Raw genomic sequence first — 16,882 nt, forward strand, 5'->3', positions numbered from 1 at the left:
AAGAAGCATGGCTCAAATTAGTTCATATATACTTCATTTTGACTATTCTGCACACATGCACATAGGACAGATCATATCATATTACAGCATAGCATAGCATATATTTAGTTGTACTTCTGTGTATTGTTCATATATATCAACCTCCCAGATACAGGGAAGTTTTTCAAAAGTGGGGAGGAGGGTAGGAAGAATGTGAGAGCTAGCAAGCAGATAGTGAGTAGAGCGATGTAATGATGACGTCTGAACATGCCATCTCTGCTGTTCACGTCAACTCACAGTGTCTGCAGTTATATGTACAGGATTTGCACAAAATAAAATAAGTAAAAATTTCAGCAGGAATGTGCGAGAGGAACCCCTAAACCTTACCAATATACAAAGAGCTATTGTTGATGGCTATTGAGGTTGGGAAATTGACTTCCCTGTGGGTACATAGACCTTGGTAGGTTGCTTATACTCTAGTGAATGGCCATACAACTATGTGCATATGGGCAGCACTAATTGGACTTGGGTCTTTATTAAGAACAAAAATAAAAAGTAAAAAGAAAATATAAAGATATAAAGTTGCGTTAGTGGGACTGAGATGAGGAACACTGGGAAGGGAGAAGAGAGGCAGTGGTACATGGATATGATCAATGTGCTTTGCATAGTAACAAGAAGCTTTTAAAGACTAAGGAGTTAAAAGCAGGCATTATTATGTAGTGAGTTGTATGTATGAACACTTTGAAACCTAAGTGTTTCATTTATCATAAGATTTAGGGAATTAAACCAAATATCTTACTTATGAACCATAGACACGTTACTTGTTATGTGGGTGCTTTTGTGTTCAAGAAGTTGGGAGTATGAAAATCCTGCCATCAATGACGTGGTTTTGCTCCTTTCATTGTGTTTACTTTTCAAGCTTCATTGACCTGTTACAAAAGAGTAGGTGATGACTATTAAATAATGACACTCCCTCACACGTATGTTTTATTGTACAAATAGTAGGTAGTAAATATTTAAAGGTATTATCATCTATGTGTTTTATTAGGCAAGATTGTAAGGGTTTGGAAAAGTATTCATATGTTAAAATAAAAAATACTGTACCTATCATGACAATATTTCTGAGGCATTTCAACTAAAAGAAACTGTGTGCACACAATGGGCAATACCAAACCTGAGCCTAATGGATGGTTGTAAAAATCAGGTTGAGCAAGATATAGAGAAAAGACCAGAAAGTAATGTTCTCCCATGGCTTCTGCTTCATTCAGTTCCCGCCTTCAGATTTCTGCACTTTTTAAAAAAACATGATGCACTGTGATTTGAAAGAAGAAGCTAAATAAACTGTTTGCATTTCAAATTAATTTGGGCCATGATAGTTTATCACAACAATAGAAATCTGAACTAAGACAGTCACGTTTATGGTAAAACACAGAAAGAGAAAAGGTAGAAAATTTTTGTAATAAAAACAAAAATCTCCTATAAACTCAGCAATTATAGAATTCCAATACCTAATCTGTGTCTGTGTCTAAGAGACTTATAGAAGGCCAGGTATCCTCAAACTCTCTAAATAGATACTTGGCTTTTATTGTGGAACACTATTTCCCCTTTCTACTATGCAAATAATTCTTTTCTTTTCTAAAAATAATTTTCTTTGTTATGGCAATCAGATATTACAGTGGCTATCTGATAGACAAATTCAAAAGTAAATTTCTATTTGAAGGATTTCTCTCACACACAGGGAGGTTTAGGACATTGGTCCTTTAAGGATACATGCATTCACAGGAAACACCATTGCTCACAATTCACCATTATGGTAGCCATGGAAACATAAGAAGTTTTAGCCTTGTTAGTTTAACTTAAAAATTGATAGCCACTAACAGTTGAATTCCTTACAGGAGTCAAAGAGGCAAGTATTTTATATTTTTCATGTAGTTTTCATGAATCATATTCACTTTCATAGGACACAAAAGACCAGAGATAACCTTTGGTATATGATTAGACTGCTGAATATCCTAAGTGCTGGGTAGCCTGAGGTGTAACCACAAGGTCTCAACGTTCTTCAATGCCCATTATATGTGTGAAACTTCCTAATACTAAGTATGTAATTAGATTTTTTTGTGTAGTTTTACTGTCTATAAAGTGGAAATAATAGTATGGCTATCATTGGATGGTCAATAGTATCAGACTTGCTAATACCCCTGTAATGTTTAAATAAGACTTCAATGAAGTAAAGCGCAGGGGAGGAATTAGAAGGTTTGTGAGAGCTTGGCAGTGGCAAGATGTTTTAAGCTAAAATATCTGCCTAACAGAACTTCTTTTCCTGAAGGTGGTGCTTCCTGTCTTTCCACGGCTCCCTCTATTGTCAACATTTCCTGTTACTAAGAAGACCAGTTATTACCCTCTTTGATTTCCAAATGGATTTCCTTACCTGCGATATACAAAGGTAAAAACTTAACACAATTTATATGGAGGCTTTCAAATTAGGTCTTTATTGAACACATCTATCTACTTAATGGTTTCCAGACATAGACTTCATTCACCAAATCCTGAAAGGTTAGCTCTTTTACTTGGCACAAAAATAAATCCCTGTTTTATTTTCAATTTTTCTTCAAACCACGCTGTTACTGCAGTCCACTGCATCAGATCTACTTCGGCAAGGAGGATCTCATGGACAGGGGTGTTACTAAGCCACCATAACATGCTAAACAATCTTGCTGATGTAATTTCCCAAGCAGTACAGATACTCTCTTCTTCCAGTGAGAAAGCACATTACCAAAAGGGGGAAAAAGTAAAAGAAAAACACTGTGGAGGAATTGGTAACTGGTAGGTTTCCTGGAAAGTGAATAGTTTACTCCAACCTTCAGAATGGGCATTAGTAATGAAATTATCCACATGCTTAGTGAAGAAAAGAATCCTCTTTCTTTTCTGCTAAATGACAGTGCAGTTTTTCAGGGCATGAGTTTTTCATGATCATTAACACTATATCCAAAGATTTGAACTAAGAAAATGTCCAAAGAAGTTGTCTCATGGAGTCTATATGGAGTATAAGGCTGATGTCAAAGACATCCATCCTCAGGATATTTTTTGTTTCACTGAAAGCAAGTCAATTTTATAAATATGAAATTTTGAGTAAGATATGGGTAGTAATAGGATATTTCTGCGATTTCACTTATTTTACACATAAATTTAGGATATGGGGTACTAAGAAAATAATTCAGGGTCTTAAATATATGAGACAATCACTGTGTCACTTCGATATTCCCAGCCCAGTAACCTACAGATTTTGAAGGTCATTGACACTGTGGCTTTATTTTTAAAACATGTATAGCTCCTTCAGAAATGTGCACATTTCACATACACATACAGAAAAGGATGACAGTGTATGCTACTCTGTTTCCTATGGTTCCTTTGCTACTTAGGGTTCCTTTTATGGATCTTATGATCACATCTCTCTTAATACATATATAAACATACTTATATATGTCAAAGATAGTATTATTTTGACATAATGGGTTATTTCAGCAAGTCCCGTAGAAGACTTCAGTTGGTAATAGTTATGAAATGTTCTGCTATAATTCTTTAGAAATGACAATTTGAGTATTTCTCTGCTTATTGCTTTCTTTTGTTATTAATAATGATATACTGAAAACAAAGGTGAAGTAGATAACATGTTACATATCACATTGCAAAGTCTTATCTTACTATTATTTCTAAGCATTGAAGTTCCTAATCCATAAATATAGACATTTCAGCATCTGACATATATTACATAGTTACAGTAATTATGTCTGCCACACTAGTGAATTTCTAAGCTTCTAATATTCTTACCTACAGTGTGTAGAACCCTAATACAAAGATAGACCATGTAAATACAACTTTGAGACAGCAGGGACACAGTATAGGTACTTAGTACTCTATAAAACATAACTCATTCTGTTTTACCCCTCCTTTCTGTTCTTGGCTTGATACTATACTTCTTAAATTCCATCTTCAGATTTGCTGTGACAAAGGAATGTATCTACAGACTGGGTGGACTCATTTGCAGCCTGACAGCTTTGGTCTCTGAAATAATCCTTGCAAGCAGCCGATGCTGGCGTGTATGGGAATTTGACAACAAGATTGTGCAGTTCGTGTATTTTGGACTCTGGGAAGCTTATTACCCTCAAGTGTTTAACATCTCTGGGTCTAAGATCCGGATTCTGGTGCACCGCCCTATCGACTCAACATGGACTATTTCACCTGAATTTCACTATGCACGGACACTGATATTATGGGCCATTTTGTTGAAACCTGCAGTCTTAATTTTCAGTGCAATTGCCATTAAGATCGGGTGCATGAAAGACTCACTTGTTAAGGCACAAATGTTTTTGTACAAGATCTCTGCTTTCATTTTGTGTATTAGCAGCCTTTGCACATTTGTTTCTGTGAGCTGGAACCATGTTGTAGACCTTTATGGCCGATCCACACTTGATTTTCCACCCAGCTTTCCTGTTAAGAAAGATGCTCTTACAAAGAAGCACTATAGTGCTATATTCCCGATAGGGGTCCTGACAGCTTCCATGTCACTTTTTGGTGTGATTATGTTCCTCTTTGAGATAATCTCTTTGAAAGCACAGAGTGAGGTGGAGGCCCAGTGTGCCTCCAGACTAATCATTCAATAGGCATGAGGCAAGGGCTCTGGCATATGCCAGAAGATTCTTTAAAGAATTTGTCTGTATCTACACATTGCTAATGCAGTCATCAACTTATTCCAAATAAAATATCAACTTGATTTCTGTGTGTGTATGTGTGTGTGTCTCAAACTTGTATCCCCCTCTACTTGTCAGATGTGTTCCTTTCTTTAAAAGTTTTCACATCTGAAGTCTGTCAACCACAATCATATATTCAGATACTGCCAACAATCTACTGCAGGCAAAAGGACTGGTGAAAGAAAAACAGCATGAATCAAAAGGACTGACACTAGGGAGAGGGGCTTGTGCTTAAACTGAGAAATGACAGGAGAATCTAATCATGTTTGCAGGTTGGAGACATTTAAGTCCTGGTATGCTGTGAGTGCAAAGCAGAACTTCTTACTCTTGACACTGCTAAATATGTAATGTGGTTTCTTCAGGTAGGAAGGCCAATTTGCGCATTGAAGATGCTGAGTGCCTATAGCCTTCACTCACTAGCATCTAGTGGCCAGCTTCTTTTTTCCCCTGTTTGTAAACATCTCAAGTATCCAGAAATTTTTATGGTACTCTAGGTGTGCCAAATTGATCACTATTAGGAACCATATTACTGCATATGGACATGATCCAGGTGGGTAGATGCTCCTTGATGGGTAGAAGATTGTGACAAAAAAAGTACAGAGGCCAGTAACTGCTCTAGTTCCTCTGAGTCCTCTACGGGAAGCTAGTGAAAATACCTTCCACTGAATCAATGCAATATCTTCTCTAATAAAATTGGAGATGTGTGATATAGAGCTCATAACTGGATTCAGGAATCTGTACCTCAGGAGAGTTCCCTGAATCATTGGGTCCCATCTGTGAGTAACGGGAAAGCGTTATTTCTCTAGTGGGTAGGTAGTTCAGCCCTCAGGACAAGTGATTGGACATAGTGTTCCATTAAACAGCTGCATTTTCACTTTGGTACTCTCCCCTTAGTTTCATCTTTCAGAATCATGTATAGGATAAGTCCTCAAGAGAAGAGAGGAGACACTAGTTAGCATACCTAAGAAGAAAGAGGACTTATCCACCCATAGAAAGTAACTCAGTGTTGGGTTATTAGTGGGGGATTTTTGCATCAGCTCCACCACAGGGCTTGGGCCTCTAGGGGTGTCAGGATGTGGGAAGTTTGACTGCACTTACCTCACACCAGCATGTGCCATAGAGTGGCCTCAGTACACCACACCAGGGGTAGGGAAGCATGGTCTAAACTGGCTCGGGTGTCCTGGCCCCGTGACAAGGCCGGGATCTTCTGGTTCCCAGGTTCTTGGACACCCAGGCAAGGCTGGATGACGCAGAAGACCTGAGAACAAGATGGGAGACTGCGGGCTGGATGTAGCTCAGGGTCAAGTGGGGTCCTTACCTGCAGGCTTCAACTTGGTGGTAGCTGCGGCTGGGGACACAGAGAGGCCTTTTACGGGATATTAGTATGTCAGATCAGTGGGCAAAAGGCTTCTCCACAGCTCCCATTGGCAGGTCCCAATGGAAAGGAGACAGTCTATGGTTTTAAGACATTTATTGTCATGGAGGAAAGTGAATGAGTAAAACCGTACCCCACTTCTCAGGGTGGTCTTGAGATTAAATACCTTTTTCAGGGAGGAGTGTCTGGGCAGAAAGGCTAATTGGATAAGTCTCCAGGCCTTAAAGTACCTCATTATGATAAAGACCTGTCTTGAGTCTAGGTGATCAGTGGTGGCATCCTTACCTGTGGAGGGGCTTGGGGCATTGCCCTTATGTGACTGATGGCCACAAATCCATGGAGAGCTGCGGAGAGTGTCGAGTGCCTGGTTTTAGGAGTAAAGCAAGTCTCCTACCGTCCCTTAGGATCACCGGGATCTCAAACATCTCTGGATCAGGATCCAGAATACCTTTCACAGTCCATGGTCCCACAGCTCAGGTATCCAGGCAGACCAGAGAAGCACTGGTATAGGCTGTTGTTGCTGTTTGAAGTGGAGTTTAATGCTAGTCACATGGACTTTAGGTTTAAATAAAGAAGAAATTAGGGAAAGGAAGCAGAGTTGTTTCTATCACTAAAGAGTATTGGTGAAGTTGATGTCCAGGGCATACTGTCTCATATCTTAGGTAGTGTTTAACTGAACAGTGTTGGTGTATCTTTTAAACCTATTTTCTTGGGTTCTTATAAAATCTCTACCTTCCTTTCAACCCTTATTCTATGCTAATCCTTTCCAAATTCCCAACAATATGTAGGAGAGAAAGAAGGTCAGAGGGGAAAGGGGACATTGATCTCATTAGACTACTTTCAGCTCATTATAATTATCAGGTTACTTGGATCAAGTCCAATCTTCATAGACAGGGTGTCTCCAACTTCTTTTCACAAACACTTGACAAAATGCAATAACAGCAACCAGAAACAGCATGAGGGGTGCAACAACCACATTCTTCTTCTTCTGAATGCCTCTGCCCCTCTCTGGGCTCTGGCATTCCCTCTTCAGAGTCCCCAGAATAAAACTATCTCCAGTGGGCAAAATGGCACCCCCCACAGAGCAGGAGACAATCATAGTTAATGGCAGTGGACAAACTGAAGCAGACTCATATCCCACATCCGTGATTAAAACAGAAACATGCTCATATAACATAACTGGAACAGGTCATTGTAAAATGGTGAGAATAATATGCCTCCATTATTGATATTTTGCTACCTTTTGTCATGATTGGAGGATGAGGTGTTATAAAACCTATCCTAGCTTTTCTCATCCCCTTCCTGGCTTAAAGACACCCAGCTCATGGCTTTCCTTCTACCCAACTATTCCTCCTCCACAAGGAATCATATTTTCTGCTATTTCAGCTACACCCATCTCTAGCCTGCTCGCTCTTACCTCTCACCCTAAGCTCTCCTTCTCTCTATCTTCTTCCCTTACCTCTCTCTGTCTCTTTTTCTCCCTCTTTTGCCCTTTCTCTGTCTCTTTCCGTCTTCCTCTGTCTTCCTCCTTCCCTCTCTCTTTTACTCTCATTCTCTTTTCCTTTCTTTGTCTTCTCACCTTTCATCTCTATCACTTTGTTCTGATTCTGCTTCCCTCATAGACAGGTCCAGTCCACTGTCCATGTTCAATGTTCTCTTTTCTCTTTCCCCTCTGAACTCTTTCAGATACATTTGGATGTTCTCACATATCTACTTTCTCAGTACATAACAAACTCATAGCCCACTTGCCCAGATCTCATCATAATAAAAATATAAACAATTTAAAAAAGATCAAGCCATACGATCTCTCCCAAACCCTACAAATCCCGTATAAGTGCTTGTTAGTAAAAATTACCCAGAAAAATTCCAGAATATAAAAATTAAAAAGAACAATTATAAACTGTTTTTTTTTTATTTCAAGAGGTATAAAGAAGATAGGAGAAGCATCTCAAAGAAATTTAGGATAGCTTAGGAATAAACATCTGAGTGATGCCCAAGAGAATAAAATCATAAAGCTGATGGAAATGATGAAAAAGATTTTGTTTCTTGAACACTATCTTTTACATATATACAGGAAATTTACCTTAGTTTTGTGAATAGGTACCATTTTAGAGTAAAACAATAGACAATGTTACTTCAATCAAATAGTTTCAGAAGTAAGCAGGCATTACTATCCTAATATCTTTAAAACTACAACTATTAGAAGAGATAAAAAGGGATACCTCATTCTAATCAGGGAATAGTTAATCCAAAAGACATTACTATCCTAAACATATATGCAGCAACCTTAGGGGCACCCAATTTCATTAAAATTCCACTATTGTAATTAAAGATATATTAATAGCAATCCGATAATAACAGGTGTTTTAGTGTTCAACTGTTGTGAAGAAATACTATGAACATGACAACTCTTATATAGGAAAGTATTTAATTGAGGCTTGTTACAATTTCAGAGCTTTAGTCTATTATCAGTATGACTGGAATGGCAGAATGAAGATAGACATGGTGCTGGAGAAGGAGCTGAGAGTTCCATATCTGTATTCACTGTCAGCAAAAAGAGAACTACTGACCTGGCTTAGGCTGTTGAAACCTCAAAGCCTACCTCTCAGTGACACACTTCCTTCAGCAAGGCTTCATCTGTCAATCCTTTAAAATGGTGCCATTCCCTAAGCATTTAAAGCTTTGAACCTATGGGGGGCATTCTTATTCAATCCATCACATTAACTCCCTGGTCCCCATAGGTTTGCAGCCAAATCAAATCAAATACATTCACCTTAACTTCAGAAGTTCCATAGTCTCGACACTGTTTAAAAGTCCAGTGTCTCTTCTGAGATTCATGGCAATCTCTTAACTGCAATCTTCTATTAAAAAAAAAAAAAAGCAGATCACTCCCATATTCTCAATGTACAATGGCACATGATACGTATTACCATTCCAAAAGGGAAGAGAGTGAGAAAAGTGAGGAAATGTTGGGTTAACCAGCAGGACAAACTCTAAATTCTGAATCTTCCTGTCTAATATCAAAGCATTCTTCAGATCTTAAACTTTCAACTGTGTTTACTCTAATATACTTCTATCTCTTGAGCTGGTTCCATATCCTTGTAAAAGGCTCTTTCCTTGGTAGGCATCTCACAACTCTAGCATTTCCAATATTATGGGGTCTACAACACAATTCAGGCTTCAACTTTACAGCTTCAAACAATATCCTCTAGACTTAGTTCCATTATTCTTCCTGGTGTTCCTTTTCTCCCCCAACTACAATTTGTAATTTTCTCCTTATTCAGCTTTATCCTTTTAGAGTGGGTAGAGTAATTTTAATCCAGCAACATGGCTGCTATGATAAAAAAAAATCAAAGAACTTCTAGGTCTTTGTGATCCATCTAGAATTCAGACACACCCTTAGGACATTCAATACCTCTGGCTGGAATTATTTAGTACACAGCCTTAATACCAAACAATGACATCTAATTGAGGGAAAGACAAAGTTACTAATCAGAGAAAGATTTGACAATGAGTCAGAGATAGGATATACCCAGCTCTCAAGAGAAAAAGTATTTAAGAGCAGTACAAAAAAAGAGACAATTGAGTTCTGTCAGTTCAGTTGAGCTCAGCTGAACTGGGAGTTGAGTCATTTGGGAGTCAGTTCCAGTCACTCAGTTCAGTTAAGTAGAATTAAGTTCTGTAAAGTCAGTTGGAAGTCAGTGCAGTGGAGTTGAGTATTTTTCAGCAGTTCATGGCAGTTGAGTTTGTGCACTTTATGAAGCAGTGGAAGCCAGAGAATAATGAGTCTGAACATTAGAATACATTGCCAGAGATAGTTTGACACCAAGCAGAAAAATTCAGTGAGAAGCTGAATTTACCAGAAGAAATTAACCAGATTGAATCAGTCAATTTGGAGAAGAGTTTGAGTCAGAGCAGCTGATTTGAACCAGCTAGCCAGAGTTCAGAAATAACTAGAAAAGGTGAGCTTATTCAGCAGTAAGCCTCCAAGATGACAATTATATCTGGCAAATAAATGTTACTTTAAAAATAGTGAACACTAACAACCAGTTAACCAAGACAGTACTAGGCTTCCTTGAAATCTGTCTCATTTACCTACACTATTAATTTTAAACACCTCATATTTTTTTAGACAAGAGCAGAAATCAGTTATTTTTTGCCAAAATATCACAAAACTTTCCCCTAAGCCACTTACAGAAACTGTCTGTAGGCTCACTACTCAATGCTAGTGAATTCTTGGATATTAGAAGATAACCCACAAGCACTACTTTAGTAGCATTTGTAAATAAAATTTATCAGTGTAATATCCCTAACAAAATTTAGAAATATTTGTCATTATACCCACAAGTTAGTGTCACCTTCATATCTCATTAGGGAAAGTTCTTTTTGCAACAGAAGGGGAACCATTACAGAAAAGCAAAAGCTATCAATGTGCAGAGTTATAGAGGCCAGTCCCAATGGATAGATCTACAAAACACTGTAAGGCTCAGGGAACATGGAAGAAGAGGAGACAGAATGATTGTAAGAGTCCTAAGATTGGGGAGTTTTCTGTGTGATTGTGATCCTAGTAATGTCAGAAGCTACACACTTAAAGTTTCCGCAGTATAACTGCATAAACATGAACTGAACATAAACAACAATAGATATGCCAAAATTAACATGGAAAAGCCCATGGGGCCTGAAGCTGATACAAAAACTGTAGGCAACCAAGGAATCCCAGTAGGGGGAGAAATAGTCTTCCCTAAGGACGAGCATACCAACTGGTTATCTGATACCAAATGCTCAGCTCTGAAAATATATAAATAGCATTACGAAGACTGTGCATGTGTGTGCTACATATACCTATATATGTATAACAAAAATTAATTTAAAAAAGAAGCCATAAATTTGAAAGAGAGATTGGAATGTTATATGGGAGGATTTGGAATGCAGAAAGAGAAGGGAAATTTTATAATCATAGTCTCAAAAAAGTAAAACAAATAAACAGAGAAAAATAAACCAGCTCAAACCTTGCTTAGAAAAACTATTAGAAGGACATCTGGGTTCCTTCCAGCTTCTGGCTATTATAAATAGAGCCGCTATGAACATTGTGGTGCATATATCTTTGTTGTGTATTAAAGTGTCTCTGGGGTATATGCCCAGAAGTGGAATAGCTGGGTCTTCAGGTAGTACTATATCCAATTTTCTGAGGTATTGCCCAGATGTCCTTCAGAAGATGAATGGATACAAAAATTGTGGTACATATACACAATGGAATACTACTCAGCCACCAGAAACAATGACTTAACCAAATTCTTAAGAAAATGGCTGCATCTAGAGAATATCATCCTGAGTGAGATAACCCAGTCACAAAAGAACAGACATAATATGCAGTCTCTGATATTGAGATGCTAACCCCAGAGGCTTGTACTGCCCCAGAAACAACTCACAGACTGTGTGAAGTTCAAGAAATAAAGAAAACAAAACAAAACAAAAAAAAATATTTACAAAACAAGAAAACTTTAACTATTTCCATGTTACATTTTGTTTTACATGTACTTTATGCTCATTGTAACTATTAAGTTGTCAAGGTATACTATCAAACCTTGAAAAAAATCAAGTACTGACTAAAAAATATATTCATATAGTTTTATGTAAAAATTATGTTAAAATCTGAAAAAAGTACTGACAAAAATGTATAATTTTAAGCAAAAAATGTTTAAAATCTGTACATTTATCTTTGTTTTGTAAAATAAAGTTTTTTTTAAAAAAAGAAAAACTATTAGAATAACAATGACAGCATACTTACTCTAGAAGAAAGTATTTTCCCATGTCATTGAGTAATACAAACAGAATTCCAAATACTGTATGTAGCACAGCTTAGACCATTGGTTATAGCAGGTATTTCTAATTAGTCACGATTGTGTCTTGATTACTGATAAAAGTATGGGTGAGCTCATTTCTCTTTTTATACCATAAGCAATTGCTGACAGAAAGTCATTGTTCTGACATTTCCAATACAGCTTGTAAAATCTGAAGGACTAAATGAGATTTTCAGGCTGAATTTCATTAGAGAAAAATTGTGTCTGAAAGATTCCATGGGAGTTGATACAAGTACTAACATTACATCACAGGCCTCAAGAGAACATGTCAGCATAGAAAATTCCTTTTAGTTTTCATAAGTTTAATGCTAGAGCTTCAAGTCTGGGGCAATCATTTTCTAAGAACACTGCTATAAAATTGAATAATTATTTCTCATAATCTGTAAAACCAGTCAGAGTGAGATAAATAAATGTTTTCTTCTTTCCCCCTTTCTCAAAGCTTTGAAGTGACATGGCTAAATTGTATGTCATCTGTCCAAGACCTTTAGCAGTCAAAAACTAAATTAATAAGTGTTATTTGGAAACTAGTCAACTGAAGAGAGCAGTTCTTCAAAAAGTGAATAAATACTGATTACTGTAATTCCTACTAAAACCAGCTACGATCAAAGGTTAAAGTTAATTTTATTTATTTATTTATTTATTTATTTATTTATTTATTTATTTATTTTATATTAAGTCACAATTTCCCTCTGTAGCCATGTTAAATTAGATTCTTGGAAGTCTTCCCCCTTCAGCCTCCCAGTAGTTGGAATTACAGTTTTGAAATACCACACACAGTAATATTTCTTGAATCAAAGAGCCTGCATAATATAAGTTGATGTTACATTTTTCCTTACAACTTTATTTTAAAAAAATCAGAGATACATGTACAGATTATTAGAAGCATTTTATTTATAAATATATTTTTGTCAGTACTTGATTTTGTAAACGGTTTGATAGTATGCATTGAAATCTTCCTATTTACAATGATCATAAAGTATATGTAAAACAAATTGTAACATGGAAATAGTCAAAGTTTTCTTGGTGTGTAAAGATTAAACATAATGATTTTTAAATACCAAAAATTGACACAAGGTTCTCTTCTTAGCTTTTGGGTTATTAATGATTTAAGGTCTAGAATAAAGTTAATTGTAAAATATGCTTATTTTATTATGAATATTTTTGTTTGGTTTTTCAAGACAGGGTTTCTCTGTGTAGCCCTGGTTATCCTGGAACTTGCTCCAATGATCAGGCTGCCTTAAAACTCAAAAGATTGTGCTGCCTCTGCCTCTAAGTACAAAATTAAAGCAAGTGCCACTATACCTGGCTTATTGTGAATATTTTCAACCTGAAAAAGTACTGTACTTTTGTATCATCTGGTTTTGTGTGTCAGCTTGACAGAAATTAGAATCATCAGAGAAGTCTTAGTTGATGAAATGCCTCCATGAGATCCAGCTGTAAGGCCCTCAAAGGGTGAAGGCCCAGCACATGGTGTGGAGGTATCATCTCTGGGTTGGTAGTCTTGGGTTCTATAAGAAAGCTGGTGAGCAAGCAATGGGGAACAGCCTAGTAAGCAGCACTCTTCAATGGCTTCTGCATCAGCTCCTGTTTCCAGGAACACTGCTTGAGTTTTTGTCCTGAATTCCTCCAGTGTTGGAGGTGTAAGCCAAATAAACTTTCCTCCCCAACTTGCTTTCTGGTCATGGCAGCAATAGAAAACCCTGACAAAGGCAATTTTTTATTATTCACAATATGTTTTGAAGTACACATATATTATATAATGGGTAAACTTAGTTAACACATATTATTCTAAGGCAGAAGAGTTAAAAATCTCAGATTTTTAAAGAAAGATATCTGCCATATTTTATAATAAACTTATTAAATTAATTTTTTATTTACTTGAAGTTCTGTATTATTTTATTAGTATCATCCTAAATTTCTCTGTACTGTCCTTCCTCAAACAATTACCAATTTTCTTTCTCTTTTAAATTCTACATATAAATGAGATTGTGCTGTATTTTTTAGTGGTTTATATATTTACAGTTATATAATATTGTAATATGTTATATAACGTTATATATAAGATTATATATGGTTATATCTATAATATACAGTATAGGATATATAATATAATTATATAATGTAATAAATCAGTATTATGTGTTATGATTCTGTGCATCTTAGTGGAGTGAGAAGTTTTTATGGTCTTTCTGGTTTAGTTGTTCCCCCAGTTTCCTTTTGTTTTCATGGAGATGGATGACCTTAGATGATTTAGGATACCCATTTTAAGATTAGTGGGAGCAGCAGGAATATACACCATCTAGTAGAATAGCCCATATAATTAAAAAAGTGGCAATTTCAGAGTTCTCAGTGGTTGAGGAAGTTACTATCCAATGTGCAAAGTCTGTTCATGCCTAACTTCATAATGTTCCATGGGACAAAAGAAATCACATGGCCATATCTAAAATCAAGGGACTGAGAACTAGATACTGGTTTGTGATTGTGGCTGTTGGTTTTGTTGTTATTGTCTTGTTTTGGTTCTTGTTCATTATTTGTTGTTGTTTTTCAGTAAGTGTATCTGTGAGATCACATCTCATAGGAAATAAATAGAAAAATTATGAAAATCTTTCTATAGATTAAGGATTTTTCTACTTTAATTGCATTTAACACATAATTCTATACATTCACATTTTGACTCTGTTTCCTTTTCTAATCCATAGAGTTGTATTAACCATTATTCACTACCAAAAGTAGCTTTTCTGCCCAAGGCTGGGAACAGCACAGATGTGTGGGTATAAACATAAATACTGAGATGGCAGTTTAACAGCATGATCATTTAATTGTTAAAACTAGGACAGTTAGGAAAGCATCAACAGGTCTTGTCACTAGTGCACCTGTGGACACATTTTACCTGGCATTTCAATATTACAGTATACACTGTGTCCAACCCTGGGCAAGTCGATTCCTCTGTTTTCTCCTATAGTAGCATTTCTGGTACCTTCAGGCACTGAAAGGCATCCAGCAGGCCAAAAACTTCCTTGTGCTTTGAAGGTTGAATTCTAGATTACTAGCTAATAAGTAGTTGGTGTCTTCAGCAACAGAGTCTTATCAAGTGAAGATGGAAAGGAGAGGCCAATGGCAAGAATAGCTTGCATTGTCCGTGGTAACTCTGGGTCCTCTCTGATCACTAACTCATATATCGTGAGGCAAACCATGGCTGGTGCTAAGATTTCTGTTTAATAACTCATATTTTCTGTGAGTAGTACTGTTCACTCAAAATATATTTGTTCAACTTATTTTTCAAATTATATTAGAATTAGCCTACAGAACTAGTGGGATTTGATTTGGCCTTTGCATGCATGCTTTGCCTTAGATTAACCTCCTCACCCTCCTTCCTCCTTGCCTCTTTCTCTATCCCTACTTACTCCATTCACTTCCAATGTTACTCCCTCATAATGTTTTTTTATACCACATGTGCTTTCTTATCCTGCTTAATATATTTATTTATGTTCCAAATACGTATTTTATAATGTAGCTTCTTTTTAAAAATTATTGGATATTTTATTTACATTTAAAATGTTATCCCCCTTCCTGGTTTACCCTCTAAAATCCCCCTATCCCATGTCCCTCTCCCTGCTTCTATGACTGTGCTCCCCCACCCACCTACCTACTCCCACATGCTGGGTTGTCATGCCTTCAAAGGAACAAGGGCCTCCCTTCCCATTGATGTAGCTACTTTATGTAAAGGTTTTTCAGTCCATCATTTAAGTTAGCCCTCCCCGCTTCTCCAATTTTCCTGTCTCTATTGCTACACTGTCTGCTTGCTTCTTTCTGTACCCAGTATTTCTCATTTATCCTTTCATTTCACCTATATTTTACTATCACTTCTCCATAGATGTGTCTGCTGCCACACTGGCCCATTTATATTCTTTCATATACTTAGGTCTAAGCAAAGAAACTAAAAGTAACACCTGTGTGTGAGAAAGAACATGTGATATTTGTCTTTTGTGGCCTGGGTGACCTCACTTACTATGACCCCTTCCCATTTTCTCCATCTACCTGTAAGCTTAATTAGTTTAGTTTTCTTCATAGCTGGGCAATATTTTGTTGTGTATGTCTGTCACATTTTCACTGTCTACTCATCCATTGAAGGACATCTGAGTTAGTTCCATTTCCTATCTCTTGTGAATGAAGTTACAATGACCATAAATGTGCAAGTATCTTGATAGAAAGTTATAAAACCTTTGGGTATATACCTAGGAGTGGTAAAGGTGGACCACACAACAGTTTTATTTCTAGTTTCTATAAATATGTTTACTTACTTACAAAGTGTAGGCACTAGTTTACACTTCTATCAATAGCGTATAAGGGTTCCCTTTTCCAGAAATCTGCTGGAAGCCTGTGTTGTCATTTGTATTCTTATTATATTCTTGTTAATGGCCATTCTGATGGGCAAACTGGAATCTTACAGTCGTTTCTTCTTTATGTTATGCATTCTTTTCTTGTATATTACATTGAAACTATAACTTTACCCCTCTTTTCCCCTCAGTCCCTATATCCTCACCCCATTTACAACTCCTCACTTCTCTTCAATAAATGTCACGGATATCAAAAAAAAAATGACAGATAAATTTGCAGTAATATTAAGCACCTCCCTCATATTAAGGCTAGATGAGACAACCAAGTAAGAGTAAGAGAGTTCTAATCCTAACTCGTAGCCATCTTTTCATAATCATTTCTCACTCCAGGAAATAGAACTGAAAAGTTACTGGGTGCACCGTTTACCCATAATAAGAACCAGTTCTCAAGACACTTAGCTTATTCTTATAATAGAATGTAAAACGCTGTGGGGAAGGTGTATGATCTAGGAGTTCTCAGATTTCACTCATCACATCCAGTCACCTGGTCAGATCTAACGAGAGATGGGGAAGTATGTTTTA

At 36.7% G+C, this 16,882-nt stretch overlaps 1 protein-coding gene across 1 annotated transcript; it reads left to right on the top strand.

Annotated features, from left to right (window-relative positions):
- Positions 1–2,393: 2,393 nt before the first annotated feature.
- LOC308414862 (uncharacterized protein) lies at positions 2,394–4,640 on the top strand (the record flags this gene model as incomplete). Its single annotated transcript, XM_080910062.1, has 2 exons — positions 2,394–2,422; positions 3,974–4,640. The coding sequence occupies 2 exons, from the start codon at positions 2,394–2,396 to the stop codon at positions 4,638–4,640; spliced, it is 696 nt and encodes a 231-aa protein (XP_080766188.1).
- Positions 4,641–16,882: the final 12,242 nt, after the last annotated feature.

This window comes from Micromys minutus, assembly GCF_963924665.1.
Source record: "Micromys minutus genome assembly, chromosome: X".
NCBI classification, from domain to species: Eukaryota; Metazoa; Chordata; class Mammalia; order Rodentia; family Muridae; genus Micromys; species Micromys minutus.